This window comes from Festucalex cinctus, chromosome 1 (genome assembly GCF_051991245.1).
Source record: "Festucalex cinctus isolate MCC-2025b chromosome 1, RoL_Fcin_1.0, whole genome shotgun sequence".
NCBI lineage: Eukaryota > Metazoa > Chordata > Actinopteri > Syngnathiformes > Syngnathidae > Festucalex > Festucalex cinctus.
Window position 1 is genome coordinate 6487136 of NC_135411.1, and position 27208 is coordinate 6514343.

The 27208-nt window shown below is 39.6% G+C and overlaps 1 protein-coding gene and 1 long non-coding RNA gene across 6 annotated transcripts in view; one reads left to right on the forward strand and one right to left on the reverse strand.

Moving 5' to 3' along the window:
• The window catches only part of LOC144013946 (uncharacterized), a 32796-nt gene that overhangs the window by 1427 nt on the left and 4161 nt on the right, over nt 1-27208 (reverse strand). The window contains exons 3-6 of the long non-coding RNA XR_013282374.1: nt 24862-24938; nt 24631-24755; nt 18049-18308; nt 12063-12099 (exon numbers count right to left, since the gene is read on the reverse strand). This is a non-coding gene — a long non-coding RNA (uncharacterized LOC144013946). The remainder of the gene's footprint in view (nt 1-12062; nt 12100-18048; nt 18309-24630; nt 24756-24861; nt 24939-27208) is intronic.
• onecut3b (one cut homeobox 3b) lies at nt 1882-25274 on the forward strand. Of its 5 annotated transcripts, none has more exons than XM_077513316.1 (3): nt 1882-2950; nt 9865-9953; nt 17972-18212. In XM_077513316.1, the coding sequence occupies exons 1-3, from the start codon at nt 1882-1884 to the stop codon at nt 18068-18070; spliced, it is 1257 nt and encodes a 418-aa protein (XP_077369442.1). In that variant the 3' UTR covers nt 18071-18212. The 5 variants fall into 5 exon arrangements, 3 of the variants coding, with proteins under 3 accessions (XP_077369442.1, XP_077369451.1, XP_077369460.1); XM_077513325.1 differs by having other exon boundaries at nt 9865-9958; nt 17972-18093; XR_013282373.1 differs by lacking the exon at nt 1882-2950 and adding an exon at nt 7272-7410 and having other exon boundaries at nt 9865-9958; nt 17972-18014.

The window sequence follows — 27208 nt, forward strand, 5'->3', positions numbered from 1 at the left end:
AACGCGCTCCAGGATTGACTTCTCTGATCGTTACCACACTGTCGGATTATAATTTAACTTAAATGATATTTAAAAAAAATAAGTCGTGCAAATTTATCAGAATTGGATGAAAAGACTTTTATTGTATTCCAAGTCAAATTCAAAGTGAGTGTCAACCGACGGCTTTTAATTTACATAAAGATTTTTTTATATATATTTTATGAGGTGCATGTTTTGTTATCAATATTATTACTAAGATTTTTATTTATCTATTTATTTATTTTACATTTTGGGACAAAAAATGAATATTTGAATTAATCTATATTACAATTTGCTTCTTGTACAATCTAAAACTATATTTTGTACATGTTATATTGTGTCAACCATAATTAAAAAGCGTTTTTTGTAACTCTCCTTTCTCCCATGCAGGTGAAGTTGCCTAATAAAGCAGAGTGATGTGCAGCATTCCAGCTCGATCCTAACTTTGTGACCTCCCTAACACCCCCCCACAAGCCCCTCCCTATAGCCCCTCCCCCCTTCTGGCCCGAGCGTCGTCATTAATCTCTGTCAGTCAATATTTCGATCAGCTTTTATCACTGAGCGTATTAAATGCAAAACCTGAATACAGTCCGTGGGAAAACAAAAAACAAAAAAAGTTTTGTCTTCATGCGGCAAACAACACATGCAACTGTATAAAGTGTCACCATTAAATACATTGTGACAATTCATATAATTGAGTAGATTTTAACTACTTCATCTTTGATTAAAAATTGATTTAAGTCAGTAGTTTTAAACAAAATTTGGCCATGGCGGGCTTTGGTCAGAAACAGAAGTTTTTTTAAATTAAAATGAATGGAATGTAAAATAAAAAATAAAATAAAAAATAAATAATAATAATAATAATAATAAAATAAATGGAATGCCATTGAGTAAAATTTTTTCAACATTGCTGACATTACTGATATAATATAATTAAATTCTACTTATTGATATTTACCTGATTTTAGACTTTAGACAGCAATGAGAACAGATAATACAATAAAAAATAATTCAATCAATAAATAAGGTTATTACACCAGAGATTGAATTAATAATAACAATAATAATAAAATTAAAAATAAGAATTCAATCAATCAATAAATAAGGTTATTACACTGGAGATTGAATTAAATAAATTAAAGTACAGTAATTATTATTCAGACAAAATGAGTTCATATAACTGACTGATGATTACAATTTGATTACACCAACATAATATTATACCAAACTAAATAGTGTCATTTTATAATGTACAGTTTATATTGTGTAAATATTAATTTAGCCCAGTCATGCATTTTTTCAGTGTGTGCGGGAACTTATATGCACGCTCATCGAAGTAAACACGTCACATGCAATGTCTGATATGTCCTCTTTTTTTGGGGTAATAAATAAATACACAAATATTATTCATATCGGAATTATTTTGTCAATGGATTTTTTTCTGGGATCAAATGATCACAACGCCTCTTTTAAAAGTGTCCCAAAACGGCCGCGTGGCCAACTGTATTTATCACGAGGTGGGTGGGGGGAGGGGGCTAAATCTGCGCGCGCGTCCGCGTTGGACGCGCGTCCACGCGCCTCCGGCGCATGCACGCGGACGGGGGGGGGGGAGCGCTGTTGGACCAGAGATGAGATATAACCGCCGACCAACAAACTGCGCGCTGATTAAAGCTCCCGCACCGCCACACCTGCACCTGCGCGCGCGGGAACGGACCGATCGAACGTTCCTCCTAATCGATGGATCGGCGCGCACGTGTTTTGCTTCTTTTCGCACGGCTCCTGGACGATTTTTAGGGAAGCGGGCGAGACGCGGGTGAGGGAGGGAGGGTGGGGTGGGGGTGGGTGAGGAGGTGCAGTGAACGGATGGAGCTGACCATGGACAACCTCCACGGCATCTCCTCGCACTCCCAGGCGGGGAACCTGATGAGCTCGCGGCCGTCGCCCGGTTCCCCCATCAGCTCGTCCTCCCGGAATCTGCAGGCGCAGCCGCGCTCGGCGATGGTCTCCGGCATGACCTCCATCCTGGACGGCGCGGCCGGCGGGGACTACCGGGCCGAGGCGTCCGCGCTGCCCGGACACCTGCACCCGTCCATCGGCATGTCGTGCGGCGGCGAGAGCGGGATGAGCCTGAGCAACACGTACACGACCCTGGCGCCGCTGCAGCAGCACCTGCCTCCCATCTCGGCCGTGTCGGACAAGTTCCACCATCCGCACCACCAGCGGCTGTCGTCCGCCAACGTCAGCGGCAGCTTCACGCTGATGCGCGACGACCACCACCACCACCAGCATCGCGGCGGCGGGCTCGCCCCCATGCACGCCGGCAACCTGTACAATCACTACCCCAAGGAGATGTCCGGCATGGGCCACGGCGGCTCGCTGTCGCCGCTGCCCGCCTTGCACAACCCGCAGCAGTCCTACGGGCCGGGCGCGCACCTGCCCGCCGAAGCCAAGATGCTCCCGTCGCCGGTGACGGGCTTCGAGCCGCACGCCTCCATGCAGGAGCACCTGGCGAGGAGTTTAGGAGGCCACAGCATGATCGCCAACCTCAACGGCATGCACCACCATCATCATCACCACCACCACCACCCGCACGGCCACCTCCACTCGCAGCCCGGCGCGGGGCCGGTCATGCTGCACGGGGACCGCGACAGGCACGGCGGCGGGCAAGGGGTGGCGGGCTCGGGCATCCAGGCCGAGGAGATCAACACCAAGGAAGTGGCTCAGAGGATCACGGCCGAGTTGAAGCGCTACTCCATCCCGCAGGCCATTTTCGCCCAGAGGATCCTGAGCCGCTCCCAGGGGACCCTCTCGGACCTGCTCCGGAACCCCAAACCCTGGAGTAAGCTCAAGTCCGGCCGGGAGACCTTTCGGAGGATGTGGAAGTGGCTGCAAGAGCCCGAGTTCCAGCGGATGTCTGCGCTCAGGCTGGCCGGTAAGGAAAGATGTCAATTTTGATCGCCGTTTGCATCACACGATTGACCCCCCCCCCCCCCCAACTTGGGTGAAAAAAAAAAAAAAAAAGGACCCAATCGACTCGCCTCACATTTCAGCACCACGGACAGTCGTTGCGGCGAAAACAAAGTCCCTGATACAAGAGCGTTCCCAAACATTAAAAGTTAAATATTGCTAAAAAAAAGTCACAAAAAAGCTGTGTGGTCCTTTTGCCATCTAAGAAGAGAATTTCATTATTATGCTTGTCAAGACAACGACCTGGCATAGATAGAAAATATATTATTATTATTTTTTTTTTAAATAAAATAATCATTTTCAGAACAATTAAGCGACACAACTTAAAATCAATATAAAAGTGTATAGGGTAAAAAAGAACCCCAATTGGGTCAAAAAAGGGATTGACTCAACTTTTTGATTGATTTGGATTTTTTTGGTTCATTTTTCCTTTCGGACAGCATTGTGACAATCAAACATTTCATCATACAATTTTAGAAAATGGGCTGGCAGGAAGAAGCATGAAGTTGATCATTTCCCGCCCACATACCATATTAGGACGCGGAAAATCAAACAAGTAAAAGTTAAAAGTCAGCAGGGATAATAAATGTTCACTCAGTTCATCATTTGCATGATATTAGTGATCCAGTCTTTTAGTTCAGGCAAATAGATTATTAAAAGTAGATTAGATCAATAGATCACATTTTTAGACCCACATTTTTGGGTTATTTCATTTACCAAAAAAAAAAAAAAAAAGTTGGGTCAAATGAATAACCGACAAGCAATTGGGTTGTTTTGTGGGTCAATTTTGGCTTCAATAACTCAAAAAGTTGGGTCAGTTCATTTTTGACCCAGTTCAATTGTGTTATTAAATGAACCAAAAAGTTGCAGGGTCAAATTAATGCCCTCATAAAAAAAAAAAAAAAAAAAAAAGGTTACTTTGTGAGTTATTAATTTCATTTGATCCAACTTTTTGGGGTTAACTATTTTTTTTTTAAAGCTTTTGGGGTTATTTATTAATTATTAATTATTGATTGATTGAATATTTTTTTAATTTTATTATCTCTTCTTATTGCTGCTGGAAAAGTAAATTTCAATAATCAATAATCAATAAAGTCAAGTCTAAGTCTAAGTTAATATAACTCATTCGGGCAGTTCATTTTTGGCCCAGTTCAATTAGGTTATTAATAGGGCTAAAGCATTCACTAATTAATTCATCACAAAAAAATATTGCATTAATCATCTTTTAATGCAGATGAATCATACTATTAATTTTGACCACAGATGATTCTTTAGCTGACAGTGGATGGTTACATTAAAAGTAGCACAGGTTTTTTATTAAAAAAAAAAAAAAAAAAAAAAAAAAAAAAAAAAAAAGTAGCACAGGTTTTGTTTGAGCAATAAACATAATTACATACAACATTGAAGCCCCCCCATTTTGAATTATGCAAATAATTAACTGATTCGAAAGAGGAGGATGAGCGTGTGCCGTGGATCAAAAAATGTTGAAGACGTCCTCATAACATTAACACAGGTGCTCATTAAATTTGGCGGGCATAAAATGTCGATAAAAAGCCTTTTTAATGAAGCGATTAATCGCGATTAATTAAAATTCTAAGATGTGATTAATCTGATTAAAAAATTTAATTGTTTGACAGCTCTAGTTATTAAATTAACTAAAACGTTGGGTCAAATGAATGCCCTCAAAAAAAAAAAAAAAAAAAAAAAAAAAGGTTGCTTTGTGAGTTATTAATTACATTTGACCCAACGTTTGGGGTTAACTAAATCTTTTTATTTTAGCTTTTGGGGTTAATAAAACTCAGGCGGCCAGTTCATTTTTTGGCCCAGTTCAATTTGGGTTATTCAATTAACCAACAAGTTGTGTCAAATGAACGCCCTCACAAAAAAATGTTGCATTTAATTTGACCAAACTTTTGGGGTTAAATAAATCTTTTTTGTTATTTTAATTTTTGGGGTTAATATAACTCAGTCGGTCAGTTCATTTTTGGCCCAATTCAATTGGATTTATTCAATTAATGTTAAGGAATAACCCACAAAAAAAACCCCTCCCCAAAATGGGTTGTTTTGTGGCTTATTAATTTCATTTAACCCAACTTTTTGGGTCAAATAACTGAAAAAGTTGGGTCCGTCTTTTCTTGACCCAAATTGGGTTTGAACGATGTTCTCTACTTACAATCGACACCATGTTCTGCAGTTTCCACCCCCCCTAAATGCACCGCAGTTAAACCCCCCCCCCCAAAACATTTCCATACTGTAAACAAAATGGCGGGCTTGCGGGGCAACTTTGCGCGGGAGAAATGCTGGGGTGACCCCGGGCTGCCTGATCAATACGCCGGTTCCCACTCTCCCTTTGAAATGTGGCGCACGGATCGATACTCGTATCGGGAGCTGAACGACGCAATAACCACACGTACGCAACGTGTGACTTTTCACGAAGCAGCCTCTAAAATTAGAACACAACATAAGGTGTTGAAAACACGATTTGGATTATCCCATTTCTCCAAAATAATAAACATCTATCAATACGCATTGCAATCAATATGCATATTTATACCTGACATCATGTGCAAAATTGCAGTAGTCTTCCTCAAATAATTATGATGCTCAGTTTGACCGGCATTGCAAAATGATTGTTATTGTGGTTGTACAATTGAACGGCACATTTTGCTTCGTCATATGAGCGAGTCAATCTCATTCTGATGACATCACAATAATAAACATATTAAACGAAGACTTGTCAATCAAAACGGAGCATGATTACGTTTGCGAGGGCAGAATATTTGATCGTGCATGTAAACGACACGTTGCGGTTGGCTGGCGTGTAGTCGGTGATTCCCAACCAGGGTGCAGTGGGAGAATTATTACGTATTTATTTACAAATACGTCTTTGTTCTTCTATCTATGACAGCGATGTAGAGTGACAGGCGGAATAAGTCAGAATAAGAATAAGTCATGCCTTCCTACGAGTCGATCCACTTTGCATTCGAAAAATCAAGTTGCGAGTAAATTGAGACGAGACCCTCATTACTTCACATTTCATACTTTTTGTGACATTTTTTTTTTTTGGTGGTGTGTCGTCAGATCTTTTAAAAGTCATTTTAGCTCAATCAAGGTTGGACAGAGACTGAGTGAAGCGTATTTTACACAGAAATACTGCAAAAACAGATGCAATGTAGAAGACCCGTCATTTTTTTCCCCTGACTTTTATAGAGACGGTTGAAATTGTGTTAACGCTTGAAGCGCAACATAAGTGCAGTGTGAAAATGTGAAACTTCACAACCACTGACATTCCTTACAGAATGGGGATGTAAATAGATAGGTAGATAGATAGGTAGATAGATAGAGCTGTCAAAATTAATCGATTAATCGACAAGTAATCGATTTTCAAATTAATCGACAACTATTTTACTTAATCTTTATTTAACCAGGTAAAAACACATTGAGATCACAATCTCTTTGACAAGAGTGACCTGGCGAAACTTTTAAGAATCGAGTAATCGTTTGGAGCCATTTTCTTCTTCTTTTTTTGAGAGAGAGCTCAATTTTTCATTCGACAGTCTGACCAAACATCATCATTGCTCTCTCTCTCTTTTTTTATTTTTTAAAATTTTTATTAACATTTATTTTTTTCTTAATATTTTTTATTTATCTAAAATTGTCGAAAATCCTCTAATTTCAGCATATCAACAATACATTGTTGTTACTTTAGAAAACAATGGCTGAACCGGTAACATAGCACAACCTCAACCCCCCCCCCCCCCCCCCCCCACCCTTGTTTTTTTTTTTTTTTTTTTTTTTTTTTTAATGCACTCTATACACAAAGTACAAAATAAACATCAATCACTGGTTAATAAACAGTAATCAGGGAAATAAATGTTTTTTTGTAATACACTTTAATGCAAAATTAAATGAAGATTGGTTGATTAATCAATTAATTCGATCGATTAATCCATTGTAAAAATGGTATAAAAACAATAGTGACAGCACATTTTAGATAGATGGATGGATGGATGGATGGATGGATGGATGGATGGATGTGGATTATCCGATGAGCTTGTGAGCGTCATTAATAGTGTGTAACTGGGTCCTTTTTGTGTTTGCCAGGCTTTGCACATTAAGCGATCAATAATCCAGTTTCCCAATCTCCCCTCCCCCGTTTTCCATACATTTCCCCCTCCACGCTCTGCACCATGACAGCAACATCATAAAAGAAAAAATTAAAAAAAAAACACACAAGCCTGCTGGCCAGTTGGTTTCGCTTTGAAGAAAAGCGCGAGCACATAATGGATGGGAGGGCGCCGTGCAGGTTGAAAGCTGAGCTCAGACAAACAAAACAAACAAACAACCTGATTTGAGATTCATCAGCGCCTTTTCGCACACGCGTGCGTCCCTGTTGGATCAAACTCGAGAGGGCCCATTTCACAGGTGAGCAAAATGACACGAAAATATAAGAAGAGCAGCACCCAGCACATCCAGTAAGAAGGCTGTGAGATGCCATTGATTGAGTGAAGGCAGCCAGCTCTGCGTTCGCTTTTGTGCGAACAGCCTGATAGAGGCTTGGCTAGTGAAAGGATCAATAGCCAGCTTAATAATTGATAAGTACGAGTGAGACGGAGGGCCGGGGGAGGAAAGGCAGCAAGGCAGAAAGTGGCGGCGTAAGCTGCTTTGTAACAGCATCTTCCACGAGGGTAAGCAAAGTCCAACGTGTGGTTTAACACGCCACAAAAAAGAAAAGAAAAAAAAAAGTGGTTTGGGGAGAACACCCGGGACATCCTGACGAGCACGGTGTACATTTATGCTGAATTCGAGGACGGTCGGAAATAATCAGTTATTTATTCACAGTTCTGACCTGAAGTAAACAACCAAAATGGCGGATAGTGGTGAATTGTTTTGTATTTTGGTTCTTAAAACTCATTTTTTACCTCCAGCAAACTTACCTACTCGAAATGTTGCTTCCTTTATTGTTTTTATCTTATTTCACAAGCATTCCATACATTTAAAATAGTTCACCGTATAATTTCAGGCAGGGAAATAGCGGCACACTGTCACAAAGTTATGTCGAATGTTTATGAATGAACAAAGCTATCTAGTTTTATACTCAAGTAAATTGTGTTTTACCATTCACGGTCTGTGGTCGCCATTGTAGAGTGACGTCACGAGTAGTCCGTTAGTGAAGTCGGCCGACTTCGCAAGCGGAATTTCCGAGTACAAAGTGGGCGTTCCCGTACACACTTCCTGGTTTGACGCTGCATTCGAGGATGGTCGGAAGTCGGATAACCGACCTGAAAGCGTTCCAGGCGAAAGTAAACAACCAAAATGGCGGATAGTGTTAAATTGTTGTTGTTTTTTTTAATCCTCAAACCTCATTTTGACCTCCAGAAAATTTACCTACTCGCAATTTTGTTTCATTTATTGTTTTTATCTTATTTCATAAGCATTCCATACAGTTCAGTAGTTGACCGTATAATTTCAGGCAGGCAGATGGCGGCAATACTGTCACATACGTTGCGTTATGTGAAGTTATGGCGAATATTTATGAATGAAGAAATCTATTTTTATACTCCAGTAAATTATGTTTTTCCTATTCAAAGTGACGTCACATTGTAGTCCGCCGGTGAAGTCGGGGTCCTTTTTTTTTTCTTCTTCCGACTTTGCAAGGGGGATTTCCCGTTCACACTTCCTGGTTTGAACTCGTAAAAGTCCGATTTCCGACCAACCGCGAATGCCGCATTTACATCCGCCAAAATGCAAATTGTGACAAAGGAGTTTGGCCAATGGGAAATGTGACGCTTTCCGCTCACGTCAGCAAATCCTCATCGGCATTCAAGGTTGTGATGTCATTTGATTTTATGGAGGCGTGCGGTGTGTGTGTGTGCGCGCGCACATGCACTATACATTGTTGAGGCTTATCGGACTCGCTCGGAATCGCGATCGATTTCCTCTCCTCTGCTCTCTTTCGGCGCTCTCTCCTTCCTTCCTTCCTTTCCCTCCTCATTTCATGTCTGGCTGTGGACCAGCGCATCATTTCTTTGCCCTGCGCCGTCATTTCATCCCTAAAACACAAGTATGGAATAATTATCCATGTGAGCGTGCAAGGGAGACGTTTGCAAAGTTTTAGCTCACATCAAATATGTGCAATTATCTCGCACGACATGCAGAGCAAAAAATAATTATTTTTCAAATCTGTCAAATCTGGTTGTAAAAAAAAAAAAAAAAAAATAAAAAAAAATGGAAGGCTTTATCTCTTAAAACTGATTAAAAAAAAAAAAAAAATATATATATATATATATATATATATATATATATATATATAATTGCCATTAAACCCTTTTTGTTATTTAGTGGAAGAGGTGGCAAAATGTAAAAAAAAATTGTAAGTACATTTGTGTAAATATATTTGATTATAAAAGTTGGCTTTAAGGTACAGAGGTATGTTTAAAAAAAATCTAAATAAAGTGACGTCACTGAGTATGTTTTGTCGGCAAGGGAGAAAAAAAAAACACGTGGGGAAAAAAAGGAGTTGTTTAGTGTGAAATTAGGCGTTTAATCTTAATTCGCATTGAAGGAAGTAACGTGAAAGCAAACGGAGAAGGCATAAAAAAAAGGCACAAGCCAATAAGACGAGCGTTTACAAGCCATTCAAAAGCTTCCCATCGCTTGTCTGGACAAGACAACGCGCACTTCCCATCGACAACTTCAAGGAAATGTTTCAAATAATCCGCTCGTGATCAATTGCGGGCGTTTTTGCGCGTGCGTGTTTGCCAACTGCACACATCCGACGAGAGGGCCTCTAATCTGATCAATACGTATCAATATTGAGGTGTGACACACACACACATAACAACAGTGATTGACACCAAACTGTTTCTCGCCTTCCAGTAGTCCGTCCAGGGCGGGAGAGGGCCCGTCTCGCCGCACACAAAGCCCGATCTCATCCCTCCGTCCACGGCTCGACTAGCAGCAGCACGGTGCGGTTAGTTCACCGTCTGCACCCCCCCCCCCTCCACCTTCCCCATATTCACCCCTCATTTCACACACACGCATGCACATATTTCATTTTTTTATGACCCCTCCCCTCTCCCCCCCCGAAATTGGCAAAACTGCCCCAATTGTCTTTTCCTATATGATATGATAGTAGTGAGGGTAGCAAGCAATTTTTTAAGTGGGGTCCACTTCAAAAACATGCATTTAAAATCACGACATCATTCAGTTGGCTCCACCTATATACACTTTATTTGTGCTTTTATAAAGATAATGATGCTGATTACTACTTTTAATGTATACTATGTACTCCAAAGAAGGTGTTTCTAATATTTTGGTTACCCTGCCTGCACATTTTTTTTTTTGCATGGACCCAAAAAATGGGTCACAGGTCAAACTGAATTGTTTTGCTATAGTTGTGAGTTGCTTGACACGATTTGTGTGTCTTTATTTGGCCCTTTATAATATGTCAAATGATTGATTATTAAATGAAAAGCTTTTGCTTCTGCCTCCATCCATCTGTCTTATGGATTATTATTATTTTTTGACTATGTGGAATTTGTTTTCTGTGATTGGCTGGCAACCAGTTCAGGCTGTTACCCCGCCTACTGCCCATAGCCAGCTGGGATAGGCTCCAGCACCCCCCGCGACCCTTGTGAGGAATAAGCGGTCAAGAAAATGGATGGATGAATTTCTTTTAATTTGCCAATGAACTGATTTTTATCATTAAGAGCTGTTTTTGTAGTTTTTTTTTTTTTTTAAGTAATCTTTTAAATATTAGTTTGTATGCTATATGTGCATGAGAAATATTTTAGTGGGTTTGGGTACCAGAGAGGAAGCACATTTTATTTATTAAAAAAAAAGTAGAAATATGCAATATGCAAATATGCAAAAACTGAAATATTGCAAGCCTTTTGTTATGTCAATATTGCTGATTACGGCTTAAAACTCAAATATCCTGTCTCAAAATATTTGAATATTTCCTCAGACCAAGTAAAAAAATTAATAAAAAAATAAAAAAAATAAAAAAAATAAAAAAAATAAAAGCCATAATCAGCAGGGGGGGGGGGGGGGGGGGGGGGGGAGCCTATCTCAGCTGGCTTTTGGCAGTAGGCGGGTTACACCCTGGACTGGTCACCAGCCAATCGCAGGGCAATAATCAGCAATATTAGAGCAATCAAAGGCTTGCAATATTTCAGTTTATTTGTAATGAATCCAGATTGTCTGGCATTTTTGCTTATTTAATAGCATTTCAGAAAATACTTAACTTTATCACAATATTCAAATTTTCTGAGAAAGTCCTGTATACAAAACTATGCATGAATGTTTTTTTTTGTGTTTTTTTTAATGTCAAGTGTCAATCGCCCCTAAAGTATTTCACAACTTTTTTAGGCAAAAACACATTTGACATGAAAAAAAAAAACCTCATCACATAATGTCCATTAAAAATATATATATATACTGTGCCTATCACTGTAAGTCATTGGCATAGACAGTTGAACAAAGAATGAAATAATTTGCACATCAATGACCTGACATCATAATTTCCCGTGGCACAGGTGTGCCTAATGAAGTGTCCCGTACAAGCACAACGATTACGCAATTGCGCGACTTCCTGTGCTAAACAACCACACCACCGTCGTCATCCTCCTCAACGATGAAACACACGAACAGGAGCCAATTGACTTGATCTCCGGCTGCGATCAAGTGGCCGGTTGTTGACATATGAAAAAAAAGCGGCCATCGCCACTGGAGACTGCCGACGCCGGCTCGTCCCCTTCCGAAAGGCCCGTTTGATAATGAGGCGCGCCTAAAGATAGCTCGCCGCTGTAGCCGCTCGTCCCCAGAGACAAGCGGACGCTTAATGAGATGCTCCCGCTTTCACTTCCCCAGCGGTCCTATTCGTTCAGGGGGGCACCGTTTGGAATGGACCTATTGATTATCTGAAATATGCATTGACCGCACTCAAAGCAGGCTCCATTGTGCTCGAAAAGCCGCTGCGGTCGTCCCCCAACCGAATGCACAATATGGTAAACCATCTGCATACAATCTTACTATTTACGCATGCACATATTCTCTAAAATAATACAACTCACCATGACGCAGAAGCAGAGGCAGGCCTGATCGTGCAATCTGGAAACGGAGGCAGATAAAAGACATCTGAAAATGGTCAACAACACCTCATCAGAAAAAACAACAATAAACAAAAAACAAAAAAAAGTGAATTACCTATTGAGATTAAATTCTCGCTTGAAATGCTGCCTCATATTAATTGAAAGTAACTTTCCCCTCCCGAAGAAGTCATTTGAGCGGTTAGTTCGTGGCCATGAAGAAAAATGTGGTCAAAATAAAATTTGAAAAAGTCTTACACACCCCTGTTCAAATTGTAAGAACGAGACAGAGACAATTCCTAAAATTGATCCACCATTCAAGTGACCGATATAACTCGCTAAATTAAGAAAAAATGTTTTAAACAAGTAAAATTACCAACTGAGATAATGTGGTTGCACAAGTGTGCACACCCTCACACCCCCATGTCATCATGGCGGTTGACCGGTTAGCACGTCCGCCTCCCAGTTCTGAGGACTCGGGTTCGAGTCCAGGCTCCGGCCTTTCTGGGTGGAGTTTGCATGTTCTCCCCGTGCCTGCGTGGGTCTTCTCCGGGTACTCCGGTCTCCTCCCACATTCCAAAGACGTGCATGGCAGGTTAATTGAGCGCTCCGAATTGTCCCTAGGTGTGCTGGTGAGGGTGGATGGTTTCGTCTCTGTGTGCCCTGTGATTGGCTGGCAACCAGTTCAGGGTGTACCCCGCCTACTGCCCAAAGCCAGCTGGGATAGGCTCCAGCACCCCCGCGACCCTTGTGAGGAATAAGCGGTCAAGAAAATGGATGGATGGATGTTCTAGTATGCTTTTTCTGGACATTTTTCTTCTTTCTATATCAGAATCCTGAAGGTTTGGAACTGTTCATAATTCCCTTAATCCTGATTTAGGCCCCAAAGATTGCACCCCAAATAAAGTTTGAGTAAAGTTTTCTACACGATTGGTAGAAAAGTTTTGAAATAATTGTGGGAATGCTGAATTATTTGCACTCTTTATTATTATTTCAGGCACATTTTATTCTCCTCACTTTTTTGCCATCAAACAACTCCCACATAATACTAACGATTTACACCGCTGAAATTTCAACTTGCTGAGAAAATTCACGCCTTCTTGGGAATATATCGTCCGATTCCACATTACTTACAGTACTCGCACAATTTAATATTAAAGATCAACTTTTTCCCCCATTCATTTTCAATGGGACTGACTTTGACATTTTTATAAGTCTCACTTTCCACGCCCACTTCCGTACAAACGACTGATACTGCTCAGTAGCTCCCTAGTACATTGTTCAGTAACCAGTTCGAATCCCACCTCTGACTGTACATTGCAATGATATCCACGAAGGGATATAAATGTATACCAACTGACTATCATATCAGAAAATGCATTATAATTTCACAGAATTGATTAAACGTGTCCCCATCAGCTTTGAAAGTGTTCAGCTTTGTTCAAAACTTCTAAATATAATGTATATTACTAGTTACGAGTAATACTACTACTACTACTAATACAAGTAATTGCTAGTTAATTACTTTGTAATTTTCACACAAGTTATCCTTCAATTTACTTCATGATCATTCAGCTTAGCATTCAGCATTCCCGCGCAATTTCTTTAGAAATTGCACTTATTCTAGTTCCTCTTGCGCTTTCTTTTTTTAGATCACAAGATTGAACACAGTACTCATGTATGTATTTTTATTTTTTTTACATCCACTATTCATAAACGAACAACAACAAAAAATCTTTACCAAATGATCCGCCCCGTATACTGGGTGGTTGTGGACCCCTGCTCGAAGCTACTCTGATGCATTTGCAACAGCGGGGGAGAAAAGCAGAGCGGGTTTGTTGGCATTGCGAAATGGCCGGAAGCCCAACTTGTTGGAAAACAGGCATTACATATTAAATTATCACTATATTAGCACTAGCCTTCAGTCATTACATTAGGGAGTATTGAGTTGAGTTTGAGATAGCACTTAGAGAGCCTGGAGGAGATTCGGGCTTGGCTGAACCTGAACCAATTGAATAAACGTTCCATGAAATGGTTCGGATCAATCAATATGGGGGGCTATCAATCTGGGCGCAAATTAAAACAATTGAGGAGCGGACAGAGACGTGAACACATATACAGCTTTGCGATGACGCTTTTGCTCGCGGAAACAAAGTGGAGAAAAAAAAAAACGAGGATCCAAACGCACGCGCATGCTCACTCGGTCATGCATACGCATGCGCACGCTCATATCGATCGATCTCCTCGCAGTCAAATCTGTTTACTGTTGTTGTCTAAACCTGCTGTAAAGTCATCAATCATGTTGCATGCACCACCTCCACTCTGCGGCCAACCTTATTGCCTTTCTTCTTCCGCGGCTCCTCACGTGCACTCACACGCGCACATGACAAAACATACGTTATTTTTCCAAATACATTGTTTTTGCGCATATTTGAGACATCCTCGCAAATAAACAATATCGCCTCATCGGTCACAAAGCGCGCTCCCGAGTTATACACCACGCGCACACACAACACGCACGCGCGCACGCCTCGGTCTCGCGGATCGATGGCGATCGATCGGGTGGGGAAGGGAGCCCTGATTACTGGACCACGTGTTCGGGAGAAAACCGCGGAAAATCGATCATTGCAGCTTTTTAGGGCAGCAGAACAGAACAGACTCCCCCTTGCAGCCCTCGCAGCCACAAACGAGCCCCACTGACGGAGGCCCGCGCGTGCCTTTGTCAGCGTTTCGCGGCGAGCGCCTCCGATTTTGCAGCGAGCCACACAAATAAGCGCAATCGAGGCGATTTAGCCACGCGTGAACCGCCTCCTCCTCCACCGACAGAGTTGAAGGAGAGCCAAAGTAAAAACAAGACAAAGAGCACAACAACAAACTTGCTTCACAAGCTTCACCTCACAGTTCAGTTTGATCGCCTTACACGAAATATCACAGCTGTGTCAAAATATCCGGGAAAAATGACAAGATACAAGTTTTTGGACTGTTCCTGAACGCACCACCGGGAAATCGCGTTTCCTCATGCCCGCAGATCTACTGTTGTCATTCATAGCACTACAAGTGCAATTTTATCAATTTAAAAATACATAATAAATAAATAATTTAAAAGTTCAAACAAATTAATTTAATAATAATAATAATAATTACGGAAGTGTATTACATTGAACCCCCCCCCCCCCCCCCCTGGTTTTCCTGACTATTTTTTTTTGGTGGGGGAGATTTTTTTTTTGATTTTTTTTTTTAAATATGTATTTGTGTTTTATTTAATATTTTTTTCTATCATAAAAAATATTCAAAAAAGAGGGGGAAAAAACAGGAGAAAAAAAAACTAATCAAAAAAAAAAAAAAAACAGGAAAAAAAACAAACAGAAAAAAATTATTCCAAAAAAAACGCAGCATCAACTTCTGTTTTTTTCTGCGTATTTTTAATTAATTATTATTAGTGTTATTTATTTATTTTTTATTTTTTACCTCTGAACTCAAAGTAACCCGTTTCAGACAACTGACCTGTATATATGACTGGATAGTCTACAGCCCATACATGCTAGTGCAAGCCGTTTAAGTCACTGGGCGGCCATCTTGTTACCACCACCTCGTTCATATGTAAAATAAATACATAAATAAATAAATAAATATATATATATATTATTTTTTGTCTGTTTTTTAAAATGTTTTTTTCTCCTGTTTTTATGACTATTTTTTTTCATTTTTTTTTAAATATCTTTTTATGACAGAAAAACTATTCAGTAAAACAGAAATTTTTTTTCAAAAAACAAAGCTCCCCCCCAAAAAAATTAGTTCGAAAAAAGTGAATGCAATACACTATGATAATGATAATAATAATAATAATAATAATAATAATAATAATAATAATAATAATAATAGTTCAAGACCAGTGTTTCCCAACCTAATTAATAAGACACATAATTGAAGAATCTCACACAACACAATCAAAAAAAGTCACACAAAAATTATTTTCACCAAAATAGTCTGAATTTACTCACATAGTCTGTGTGAAATTTTATTCAGTTGGATGAATGGCAACAGGTAGATACAGTACACACAGGTAAATTGCACCTACTGCATTCTAGTGTAAATTAATTGAATTGTCCGCCTGTCACAATGTCCTTAGCATGCAATAGATAGATGAACAAAAGATATTTTACATTATAAATAAATGAGACCTGAATGAAATTTAATTTCCATGTGGCATACCCGATGAGTTGGTTGATCGTCGGTGTTCTAGATCAGTGGTTCTCAAACCCGGTCCTCGAGTACCCCTATCCAGCCTGATTTCCATGTTTTCAACAGCCAACATGGCTGTTTCAAACGATGTCGAATGAGTCAATTTGAAATCCAGTCTTTTTAATAAAATGAATTTAATTTTTGTTTGTTTTTATTTCGTTTTGAGCTTTTTTTTTTTATTTAGTTAGTTGTATTTAGTTTTCAGGGTGGTTTTGTTAGTTTTTATTAGTTTTAGTTATTTAATAAATTCTTAGTTTTATTTTTTTTTTAAACGTGTATTAGTCATGCGCAATATTAAAAAAAAAAACATGAGAGCGACGTCATCTGAAGGTGCTTTTCTATTGGCTGCTGCTAGATGATGTCACTTCTTTGTGACACATTTTCAATCGTCCTTATTCCGGTTAATATCAAAATAAATCAACTTAAAATCACATTTAAAATCATCCCCAAAGGCTCATGCATTCAATTAATTACCAAAGATGAAAACGAAGGACATTTTCGCTATAAAAAAAAAAGCATTTTCGTTTTTATTTGATTTCGTTAACTAAATTGTTTTTTGAATTTTAGTTTTAGTTAACTAAAATAACCTTGGTCTAAACACGTCATTCTGGTGAATATTGCGTTTGTGCTATATGAGTTCAGTGGAAAATTCCACCCGTCATGGGGTGGCCATTTTGCCACTTGATGTCGACTGAAAATGACATCACAGACGCTCAGGTAATCACCAATCACGACTGACCTGTTTTCTAAGTTTGGTCATGTGACTTTTGCAAACTGAGCTGTGATTGGTCGCTACCCGAGACCATGAGCAAGTGTGACGTCATCTTCAGTCGACAGCAAGTGGCAAAATGGCCGCCCCCTGAGATGGATAAAAATGTCTGGATTTTTCTGCTTAACTCATTTGCTCCCAATAACGTGTAAATAAGTTTTTTTTTTTATGTTTTAAGTGTCCCAAAGACATATTTATACGTTTTTTTATTATATTTTTTTATGCTAGAGCATAAAGAAGGCTTTGACGCAGCCTCTCAACTGCAAAGAACGGTTGCAGAAATTGTAGTTATTACACAAACGGCCAGTAGGTGGCAGCAGAGCAAAGGAGATCAACCAGGGCCATGTAGAAAAAAAAAAAAGCTAAATTACTTACAATTTTAAATAGATTTGTGAAAACTGATGAAACTTAGCTCTCTTCTAATGCTAATTGCTCTAAAACGGAAACAGATAGAAACATACTTTTTTTCCTGATGAAAGAAGAGACTTTAATCTTTCTTTTGATATGTTCCATGCTTTTGTAGCAATTGAACACAATTTTCTGTGGGCCTTGCAAAATCAGTCAAAATTCAGTAAAACAGCCGGGAACGAACGGGATTGCAAAGTGTGAAAATGGCGGCGAGTGAATGAGTTAATTTATATTCCTCAAATGCAATATTTATCAGAATATCACGTTTTTTGACATGACTGCAATATGAATAATGTCATGCATGCAAACAAATGACCTATTGTTTGTTTTCAAATGTTATTCTTTTGTCATTTCATGTTTTTCTTTGAGCATCTAAGTTGAGTGTCTTTGAACTCTCTCCTTCATTTTTAAAAAAAATCAGAGAAATTTGAATTGTGTTTTTGTTCACTTCTTGCCCTCCAAACTGTGTCCGCAGCATGTAAGCGCAAGGAGGAAGACCGAGGACGAGAGCGCAACCAGGTGCCAAAGAAGCAGCGACTTGTGTTCACCGACCTGCAGCGTCGTACCTTGGTAGCCATCTTCCGAGAGAACCGCCGCCCCTCCAAGGAGATGCAGCTCACCATCTCCCAGCAGCTGGGCCTGGAGCTTTCCACCGTCTCCAATTTCTTCATGAACTCGCGCCGCCGCTGCCCGAACCGCTGGGACGCCGAGGAGCACGGGGCGGCGCACGGCCACGTCGCTCACAGACACGCCAACGCCAACTCACCGCCCGTCCACCCCGGCGCCTCCTCGGTCAGCACTTTCTCCAAGGCCTGAGGAGGGGGGAGGGTCGGGGAGGTGTTATTTACGCGCGAAAGCGGCGAGCTACAGGGTGTGTAGTTGTTTTCTTTCCATCTCATTCATCTGCTCAAAGTGCGTCACCACACGAGCGGGTGAATCAGATCGTTTCTGTGATTCTGAATGTTACTATCAGGGGTGAACTCTTCGTAATACCAAAGATTACAGTCGCTTGAAGCACAAGGGGCTGACGCGGAAAAAAAGAGGATTTGAGGTAACAGTGGTTATTTTTGCTAAAAAGGTTTGGTGCTGGTTTGCTTCTTTTCATCAAGATGTTCCTCACAATCATACGGAAGAGGATTGCGGCCAGTGAAGAGAGAAAATAAAAAAAGTTTGGCTGGATTCTGACTTTATTCTCAAAGTTCTGACCTAAAAGTGAGAATTATTACTTTATTCTCAGAATTCTGACTAAAGTGAGAATTCTGACTTTTTCTAAAAATTCTGACTTTATTCTCAGAATTCTGACTTTTTCTGAGAATTCTGCCTTAAAAGTGAGAATTCTGACTTTTTATTCTCAGAATGCTGACTTTTTCTGAAAATTCTGACTTTATTCTCAGAATTCTGGACTTTATTCTCAAAATTATGACTTTAAACTGAGAATTCTGACTTTATTCGCAGAATTCTGACTTAAAAGTGAATTCGGACTTTATTCTCAGAATTCTGACTTTTTCTGAGGATTTTGACTTAAAAGTCAGAATTCTGACTTTATTCTCACAATTCTGACTGAAAAATGAGAATTCTGACTTTATTCTGAGAATTCTGACTTAAAAGTGAGAATTCAGACTTTATTCTCAGAATTCTGACTTTTTCTGAGAATTCGGACTTAAAAGTGAGAATTCTGACTTTATTCTCAGAATTCTGACTTTTTCTGAGAATTTTGACTTAAGTCAGAATTCTGACTTTATTCTCACAATTCTGACTTTGTTCTGAGAATTCTGACTTTAAAGTGAGAATAATAGTAGCACTAATAAAGTGACACATTCTCAGAATCCTGACTTTATTCTCACAACTCTGACTTTGCTCTCAGAATTCTGACTTTAAAGTCAGAATTCCAAGAATAAAGTCAGACTTGTGATTTTAAAGTCGAAATTCTGACTTGATTCTCAGAATTGTGACTTTGTTCTCAGAATTCTGAGAACAATTCTTTTAACAATTATTCTGAGAATAATAGTAGCTTCTCACAATTCTGACTTTGTTCTCTTTGAATTCTGCATAAAGTCAGAATTCCGGGAATAAAGTCAGACTTCTGACTTTAAAGTCGAAATTCTGACTTTATTCTCAGAATTTTCACTTCAAAAGTGAGAATAAAAGTAGCACCAATAAAGTCTAAATTCTGACTTTAACTCTATTACTGCCACACGTCATCAAAAAAAAAACCTTTGATATGACAAAGGCTTTGATCGTTCACGAAAAGAGATACAATGCTTCCATCTGCTGGCTATAGTTAGTGTTTTTTTATTCCACAATCCATTGACCAGACAGCGCTGCACTTAGACGTTGCACTGAGGGGAAAAAAAATAAAAAAAATAAAAAACTTAGTTGACGTCATTTAACGTTTACGGCGGCATACGTCGTGACTTTACTGATCGTTATTAAGCGTTTTTGGCGGTCAAAGAGTTAAGAAGTCTGACTTTATTCTCAGAATTCTTGTATCACAGGTGTCAATTCTCACTTTAAAGTCAGAATTCTGAGAATAAAGTCAGAATTCTGACTTTAAAGTGAGAATTTTGAGAATAAAGTGAGAATCCTGACCAACTTTTTTTTTTTTTTTCCCTCTGTTCACTGGCCCTAATCTTCTTTCCGTACAATCAGTCAGCAGATGCGCCTGCTGGGCCCGCGATCCACCGCAACTCATTCCGCTAACGCGCAAAGGACAGCGCGCGTGGGTGTCAAGCGGTCCTTTGACCAGCGAACCTGCGCACGCTTCCTCCTCAATAACCCGCAACATTGCATGTGCGTGTCACATGCGTGTGCACGCGTGCAACACAACAACACTGCCACCTGCTTTCGTGTTCAACCACATCTTGGCGCATGTTTGTGTCCTGTGCAGTCGTAGCAGCTTCTATCTCGCACCGAAACGCGGCAAACACAAACCAAAGATCGAACTTGAGTGCATTCGCATTATGCACGAGGGCAGCGCTGCAAAAAAACAAACACACACACACATGCAAAGTACCGTATTTCCTCAAATTGTGGCCAAGGGCTTTGATTTACTCAAGTCAGCGTACTCGTATTTTCCGCATTATAAGGCACACCCTCAATGAATGACATATTTTAAAACTTTTTCCATATATATAAGGCGCTACAGTAGAGGCTGGGGTTACGTTATGCATCCATTAGATGGTGCTGCGCTAAAGGGAATGTCAACAAAACAGTCAGATAGGTCAGTCAAACTTTATTCATAGATTCCAAACCAGCTTTCTGACAACTCCATTCACTCCCAAAATGAATGAACAGCTGTTTTATTATTTTCTCTGAGGTAAAGTATTCGTATTAGCTAGCGATCCAAGATGGCGGGAACTTGTGCCGATCGTGCAGGGTCAACGATGGCGTCTTGACAGCGAGACCTGTTGCGGATCAATAGTGATCCATATATAAGGCGCACTGGATTATAAGGCGCATGGTCAGCTTTTGAAAAAATTGACGGCTTTTAGGTGCGCCTTATAGTGCGGAAAATACGGTACTTGCTTTAAAATTAAAAAATGACCCCAACAGTTTAACATGAAGAAATATTCCGAATATCATACACAAACATTTATTAAATGATTTACTTTAATGCAAGTAGTTATGTTTATTGGTCAAACACAACCTGTGCTACCTTTAGCGTAACCATCCGCTGTCAAGCTAAAGGATCATCAAATTAATAGTGCGATTAATCGGCGTTAATACATGATTAATGCGATCATTTTTTTTTAATCAATGAGTTAACGCTTTAACTTTGACAGCACTAATTCTCATCTCCACTGCAGACATCAGTTTAGCGCAGCAACCACCGTAAACGTCCGCGTCACGGGTGTCGAGTTAGCCGAGTAGCTAAAGGTCACTTCATGACACAAAAATACTGTGAATCATCACCAAAATTCACATGCACATCGCTCTACTCATGTCAACTTCAACCTCTGAAAAATATCAAAAACAATCGCCACGGCGTTTTGGATTTTATGGACGTATGCGATAAGCGTATCTCGCTTTCGGATGTACAGTTGTGCTTGAAAGTTTACGTACTGCAAACTTTCAAGAACATCTGTAATTGTGAAAAAGCTAAAGGTCGCTTCATGACACAAATCATGCTGTGAATCATCACCAAAATTCACATGCACATCTCTACTCGTGTCAATGTCAACCTCAGAAAATATTTTAAAAAAATTGCCACAGGATTTTATGGACATTAAGCCTTTTTTTTTTTTTCTTTTTTTTTGCCTCATCATACAGTGCGCTCCAAGGACATGTAAATTATCAAGCACTTTTTTTTCTTTTTTTTTTTAACTATTCAAATCATTTTTTTTTTATCCAACTCCTCCAGGGTTGTCTTCTCAAAGTTGGGTCAAATTGACCCAAGTAGCAGCCAGTATTTTTTTATTTTTTATTTTTTTTTTTACAAAGTTGGCTCAAAATGAATAACCAATAACATAGCACATGTTTTGGCAGTGTCTTGTACAAAACAAACCATTTTTAGGGGCTTGTTTTATGGATTGTTTGGGGGTTAAATAAATAACTCAATACGTCGGGTCAGTTCCTTTTTGACCCAATTGTTTTTAGAGTGTAGCTTAGCGCTAGCTAGGACAAGACTAGTACAAAACAACGGGAAATGATTTCAAATGGGCCCAAAACAAAATATCCTTGGTTCTGCCTTTGGCTGGGGTACGGCAAGGGATCCTGGAAGTTAAAGCGATACAACACTTATTAATCATTTTCCAGTATTCGGATTAGGCATTGTGTACAAAGAATAAAAGTGCAAATAATTCTGGCATCTTATTCCCTGAATTTTAGTTTAAACCGATTAAGTATCAGAATTCGAACATACGGTGTGGGTCGCCATGTTCCTGGTCACATGATCGTGATGACGCATCCCGTGCGTAACCGGAAGCCGCCTTCGTTCACTTCAATGGGAATTTACTGAAGTAATTGGCGAGAAAAAGACGTATTGGATCCCAAATATTGCGCCAATTCTGTTCAGAGTAAAGTCCTCCACACATCCGATTTCATGGCCGCTCCTAATGTGGGCTAAAGCGTGCTTAGCGCACGACATGTAGCTTAGCCTAGCAGAGTACAAGCCAGTTTTATCCAGCTTTGGCGTAATTCCAACTTTCCTGTCCGTCGTGGGACGCGATCATTCTTCGTGAGTGCTTTGTTGTCATTCCATGTGATTCAATGTGTATTTTACGCGCGCGATATGTCACAATGATCACGTGACTGTCCAAAACACCTGATACAGTCCACCATTTGAGAAGCACTGCTTTAAAGTACATTAGAATAAAAATGAATGAAGTTACTTTAAACTGGAAAAACAAATCTTGGGATTGATACGCTGCATTAATGGGGATACACTCTGATATGTAGATTTGTGCTTGAAAGTTTACACACTAAAAAATTATGTAAACTTATGAGCACACTGTATGGTGAGAAAAAGGCTTAACTCATTAGCTCCCAAAAACGTATAAATACATTCTATTTTAAATATTACCAGTGTCCCAAAGACACATTTATACATTTTTTATGTTTTTTGTTGTTTTTTTTTTTTATGCTAGAGTTTGATGCAGCCTCGGAACTGAAGAGAACAGTTGAATCGATGGTAGTTATTACAAAAACGGTCAGCAGGTGGCAGCAGAGTATACGAGATCAACCAGGGCCATGTTTCAACGAGCTGTTTTCGCCACATTTTTAAACAGGTTTGTGAATAATGATGAAGCTTAGCTATATTCTAAATACTCATTGCTGCAAAACAGAAATGGATAGAAATATACTTTTTTCCCTGATGAAAGAAGAGACTCAAATCTTTTTTTTTTTTTTTTGGGTAGGTTCCACGTTTTTATAGAACAACAGAACATAATATTCTGTGGGCCTTGCAAAATCAGTCCAGTGAATCAGCCGGGGGCGAACGGGGGTTGCTTCAGTAAAAATGGCTAGGAGTGAATGAGTTAAGGTCCATAAAATCCAGAAAAATGTGGCAATTGTTTTGGTATTTTCAGAGGTTGACATTGAAGTAGAGATGTGCACGTGACTATTAATAGAATTTTGGGGTCATGAAGCAATGTTTAGTTTTTGTACACTTAAAGTTGTGTTTTGAAGTTTACGTACCTCAAAAAGTATGTAAACTTTCAAGCACAACTGTTGATTTGAGCAGATTTGGGACTTGTTCTTCAAAGTGAACAAGAATTCATGCGACTCGCTTGCATGTTAGCGCAGAAGACACGATTTGAGGAAATACGCCAAATTCCCCTTTGATGCGCATTTTGAATGTTCATCTGCTCGGGTCTTGGGGCCCACCCAAGAGGTTATTTTTCAGGTTTTTACGTAAGGAGAACAATCAAAAAAGGGCGGTCGTCGCCTGGCGGCGGGGAGCGAGCGCCGCTCTGTTCTTAGTGGCCAAAGACGGAGGTCAAATGTCACAATATCGGATCCTGAGTGCCAAATGACGTTTGCCTCTTTTATGATAATCAACGAACAGATGCCGCTCGCTCGTTTGCCACGCGTCCAGGGCCAGCGTGTCGTCACAACCATCCCGCTGCGAGCACTAACGGGCATGTGGCCTATAATCCATACCTCAGAAGTTTAAAAAAAAAAAAAAAAAAAAAGTATATAAATGTAAATAACCTTTCGTTTAATTGTGTCCATCTACTTGCTAACAGTCCCCCCGTGGTTGTCTTTCGTTTTCTTTTCCCTCCCTAATATTGATGCGGGTAAATCTAGTACCATAGACACATGGTTTTCCTCTTTCATGACTATCGTGCTATGTTGTGCTGACACTTAATGTAAAAACAAAAAAAAACAAAAAAAACAAAAAAGCACCTTGTTAAAATACTCCAAAAAAAAAAAAAAAAAAAAAGAATCACATGTCATGTCATAGACTGATCCTATGCACAGACAAGGAAGGGATACCTCAAGTGACTGTGCAATTTTGTGAATACAATGTAGATGGACTTGGACCTCTTCCTTGATCTCGGGACTTTTGACTCCTTTCAATTGGACTGTCACGGCATTCCTCTGCTGTTTGATTTATTTGTTTGTTTGTTTATGAGGGGCTACCGCGAGGAGCCCTTCTTTTTCTTTTCTTTTTTTTGTGCGTGTGTTTCTTACCCATGTACGTCGTGTAGCATCTTCTAGCGGGAGATAATCATACTGTAGCGAGAGGAGACGGAAAGAAACGGAAATCTTCACGGCATTCTCCGCCAATCACTGGGCTCGGGTTGTTATGTAGCGCACTGCAACACAGTCCCAGTTAGAGGCATTATTTTAGATTTTTTTTTATTTTTTTTTTTTAAATCAGTTGAGCTATACCAAATAGCGGCGAGTTTTGTGTGCAGCTACCTCACAGAATGGAGTGGACTGCGTTGTTGCTATTATAATACCAAAGATACTTCAAGCCTGCCGACTTCATGCTGGACCTTGGAGATGAGCACGTCATACGTCACAACATCACATAACAAAGTGATGCACATACACATTTTTTTTTTTTCACACAGAGCATAAACAGTCGGGTCAAAAACAAGCCAAATTGGTTCAAAAAGGGATCGACCCAACTTTTTGAGTTATTTATTTAACCCACAAATACAACAACCTCGCAAAAATTGGTTGTTTTGTAAACAAAAACAAAAAAACAACCCAAAAAATTGGTTGTATTGTACAAAACACCAAAAAATTTGCTGTGTTGTGGGTTATTCATTTGATCTAACTTGGTCCCAGAAAAAAATGCTACTTGGGTCAATTTAGCACAACTTTGACAAAACTACCCATTATTTTTTTGTTTTTGTTTTGTATTGTATTTTTTTTTTTTTTTTTTTTTGGGGGGGGGGGGGGGGGGGTGTTTTGTACAAAAATGTGTTTTGGATTTTTTGTACAAAAAAAGTGTTTTGTATTTTACAAAAAAACCAAAAACAAACAGCAACAAATGAAAACAAACAAACAAACCAAAAATCTATTTTTGGGTTGAACAACAACAACAAACAAACAAACAATCAAAAAAAATTTGATCCAAGAAGCGCGTCGGTCCAATTTTTGACCAAAATTGGGTTATTTTTGATGCCACAGTTTTAAGAGTGTGGGTTATCTATTTAACCCAAAAATCTGGTTTTGCCCAATTTGGGATAATTTTGACCCAACTGTTTTTAGAGTGCAATCATGCCACATGACAAACACAGGTGTGCTTTTGTGATGCAGGACCAGTCGAGTGCCTTTTCCCTTTCAACCAGAAGTTGGATTGCTCTACAGTACACACGCATGCCAGGGGTTGAACGATTAATCGACTTTACGACACTGCGTCGACGTTTAAAGCTTTGGAGTCGACGAACGGCTAATGAATGTTTTTGGCATCTAGTGACGTCGTCATCCAGCCAAACATCCATCATTTTCTTACTTCTCACAAGGGTAGCGGGGGTGCTGGAGCCTATCCCAGCTGGCTATGGGCAGTAGAACGGAGTACACCCTGAACTGGTCGCCAGCCAATCGCATGGCACACATAGACGAACAACCATCCACACTCACAAAACACACCTAGGCACAATTCGGAGCGCCCAATTAACCCGCCATGCATGTCTTTGGAATGTGGGAGGAGACCGGAGTAACCGGAGAAGATAATTTTGATAATTGTTTAATCGTTACGAGACGTTGCTAAATCCTATGAATTTTTGCCTCCCAACAGTAAATAGTTTCAGATTTTTGCAGTACTCCATTAAAGCAGAGTGATTCCGTTTGTATGTTCAAAAGAAAACATTTGCAAAAAAACAAAAACTACTTTTATTTTGGAAAACATTTTTGCAGCTTTTCCAACGGATCTTACGCACCAAACCCACATCTTAAGTGAGGCATAATTAATTTACATTTGTACATTCTCTGCACTGCGGATTGGATAAAAATGTCCTATTTGTGAATAAAGGGATGGACATTAAAACATGATTAAAAAAAAAAAAAAAACGGAATCACTAATTAAGCCACAAAATAAAATCGACAGATTAATCAATTATTAAACCCGAACATGAAACAACTAGACTAATTGCAATTTCTGAAGAAATTGCGTGGGAATGCTAATAGCAGAATGCTAAGATTTGAATGCACATGGAATGCTTGTGAAGTAAATTGAGGGATAAATTGTGAAATTCTAACCTCCAGTTTACTGGACAATGCACTTTACCAACTGTGCCACCGAGCAGTATCAGACACCTGGTAATGATGTTAAGTTATATGGATGGAAGTGGGCGTGGAAACTTAGAAAAAGCTCAACGTCTGACCCATTGAAAATGAATGGGGAAATGTAATGTGGAATCAGACAATGTATACCCCGGGAGGCGTGGATTTTTGAAGCTAGATGAAATTTGAAGCATGTAAATTGGAAGTATATGTGGGAGTTGTTACGTGGCAAAAAAAGTGTGGAGAATAAAAATCACAATAACATATGTTGGGAATGCTTCAGCATTCCCACAACTAGTCCGCCACAGACGGACTACATTGTGCTAAAAAAACAAACCAAAAAAAACAAACATTTGATATTGTCAATTAATCAATTTTAATTTGACTTTCATTATGTTAGTCGACGACAAAAAATATTTAATCGTTCAACCCCTTATGCGCACACACATAATCGAAGGGGGGGAGGCACACGGCTGAAAATGGAGCAACTGGAGTAGCCACAAAGACACACTCCTGCACGTTCTTCATATGA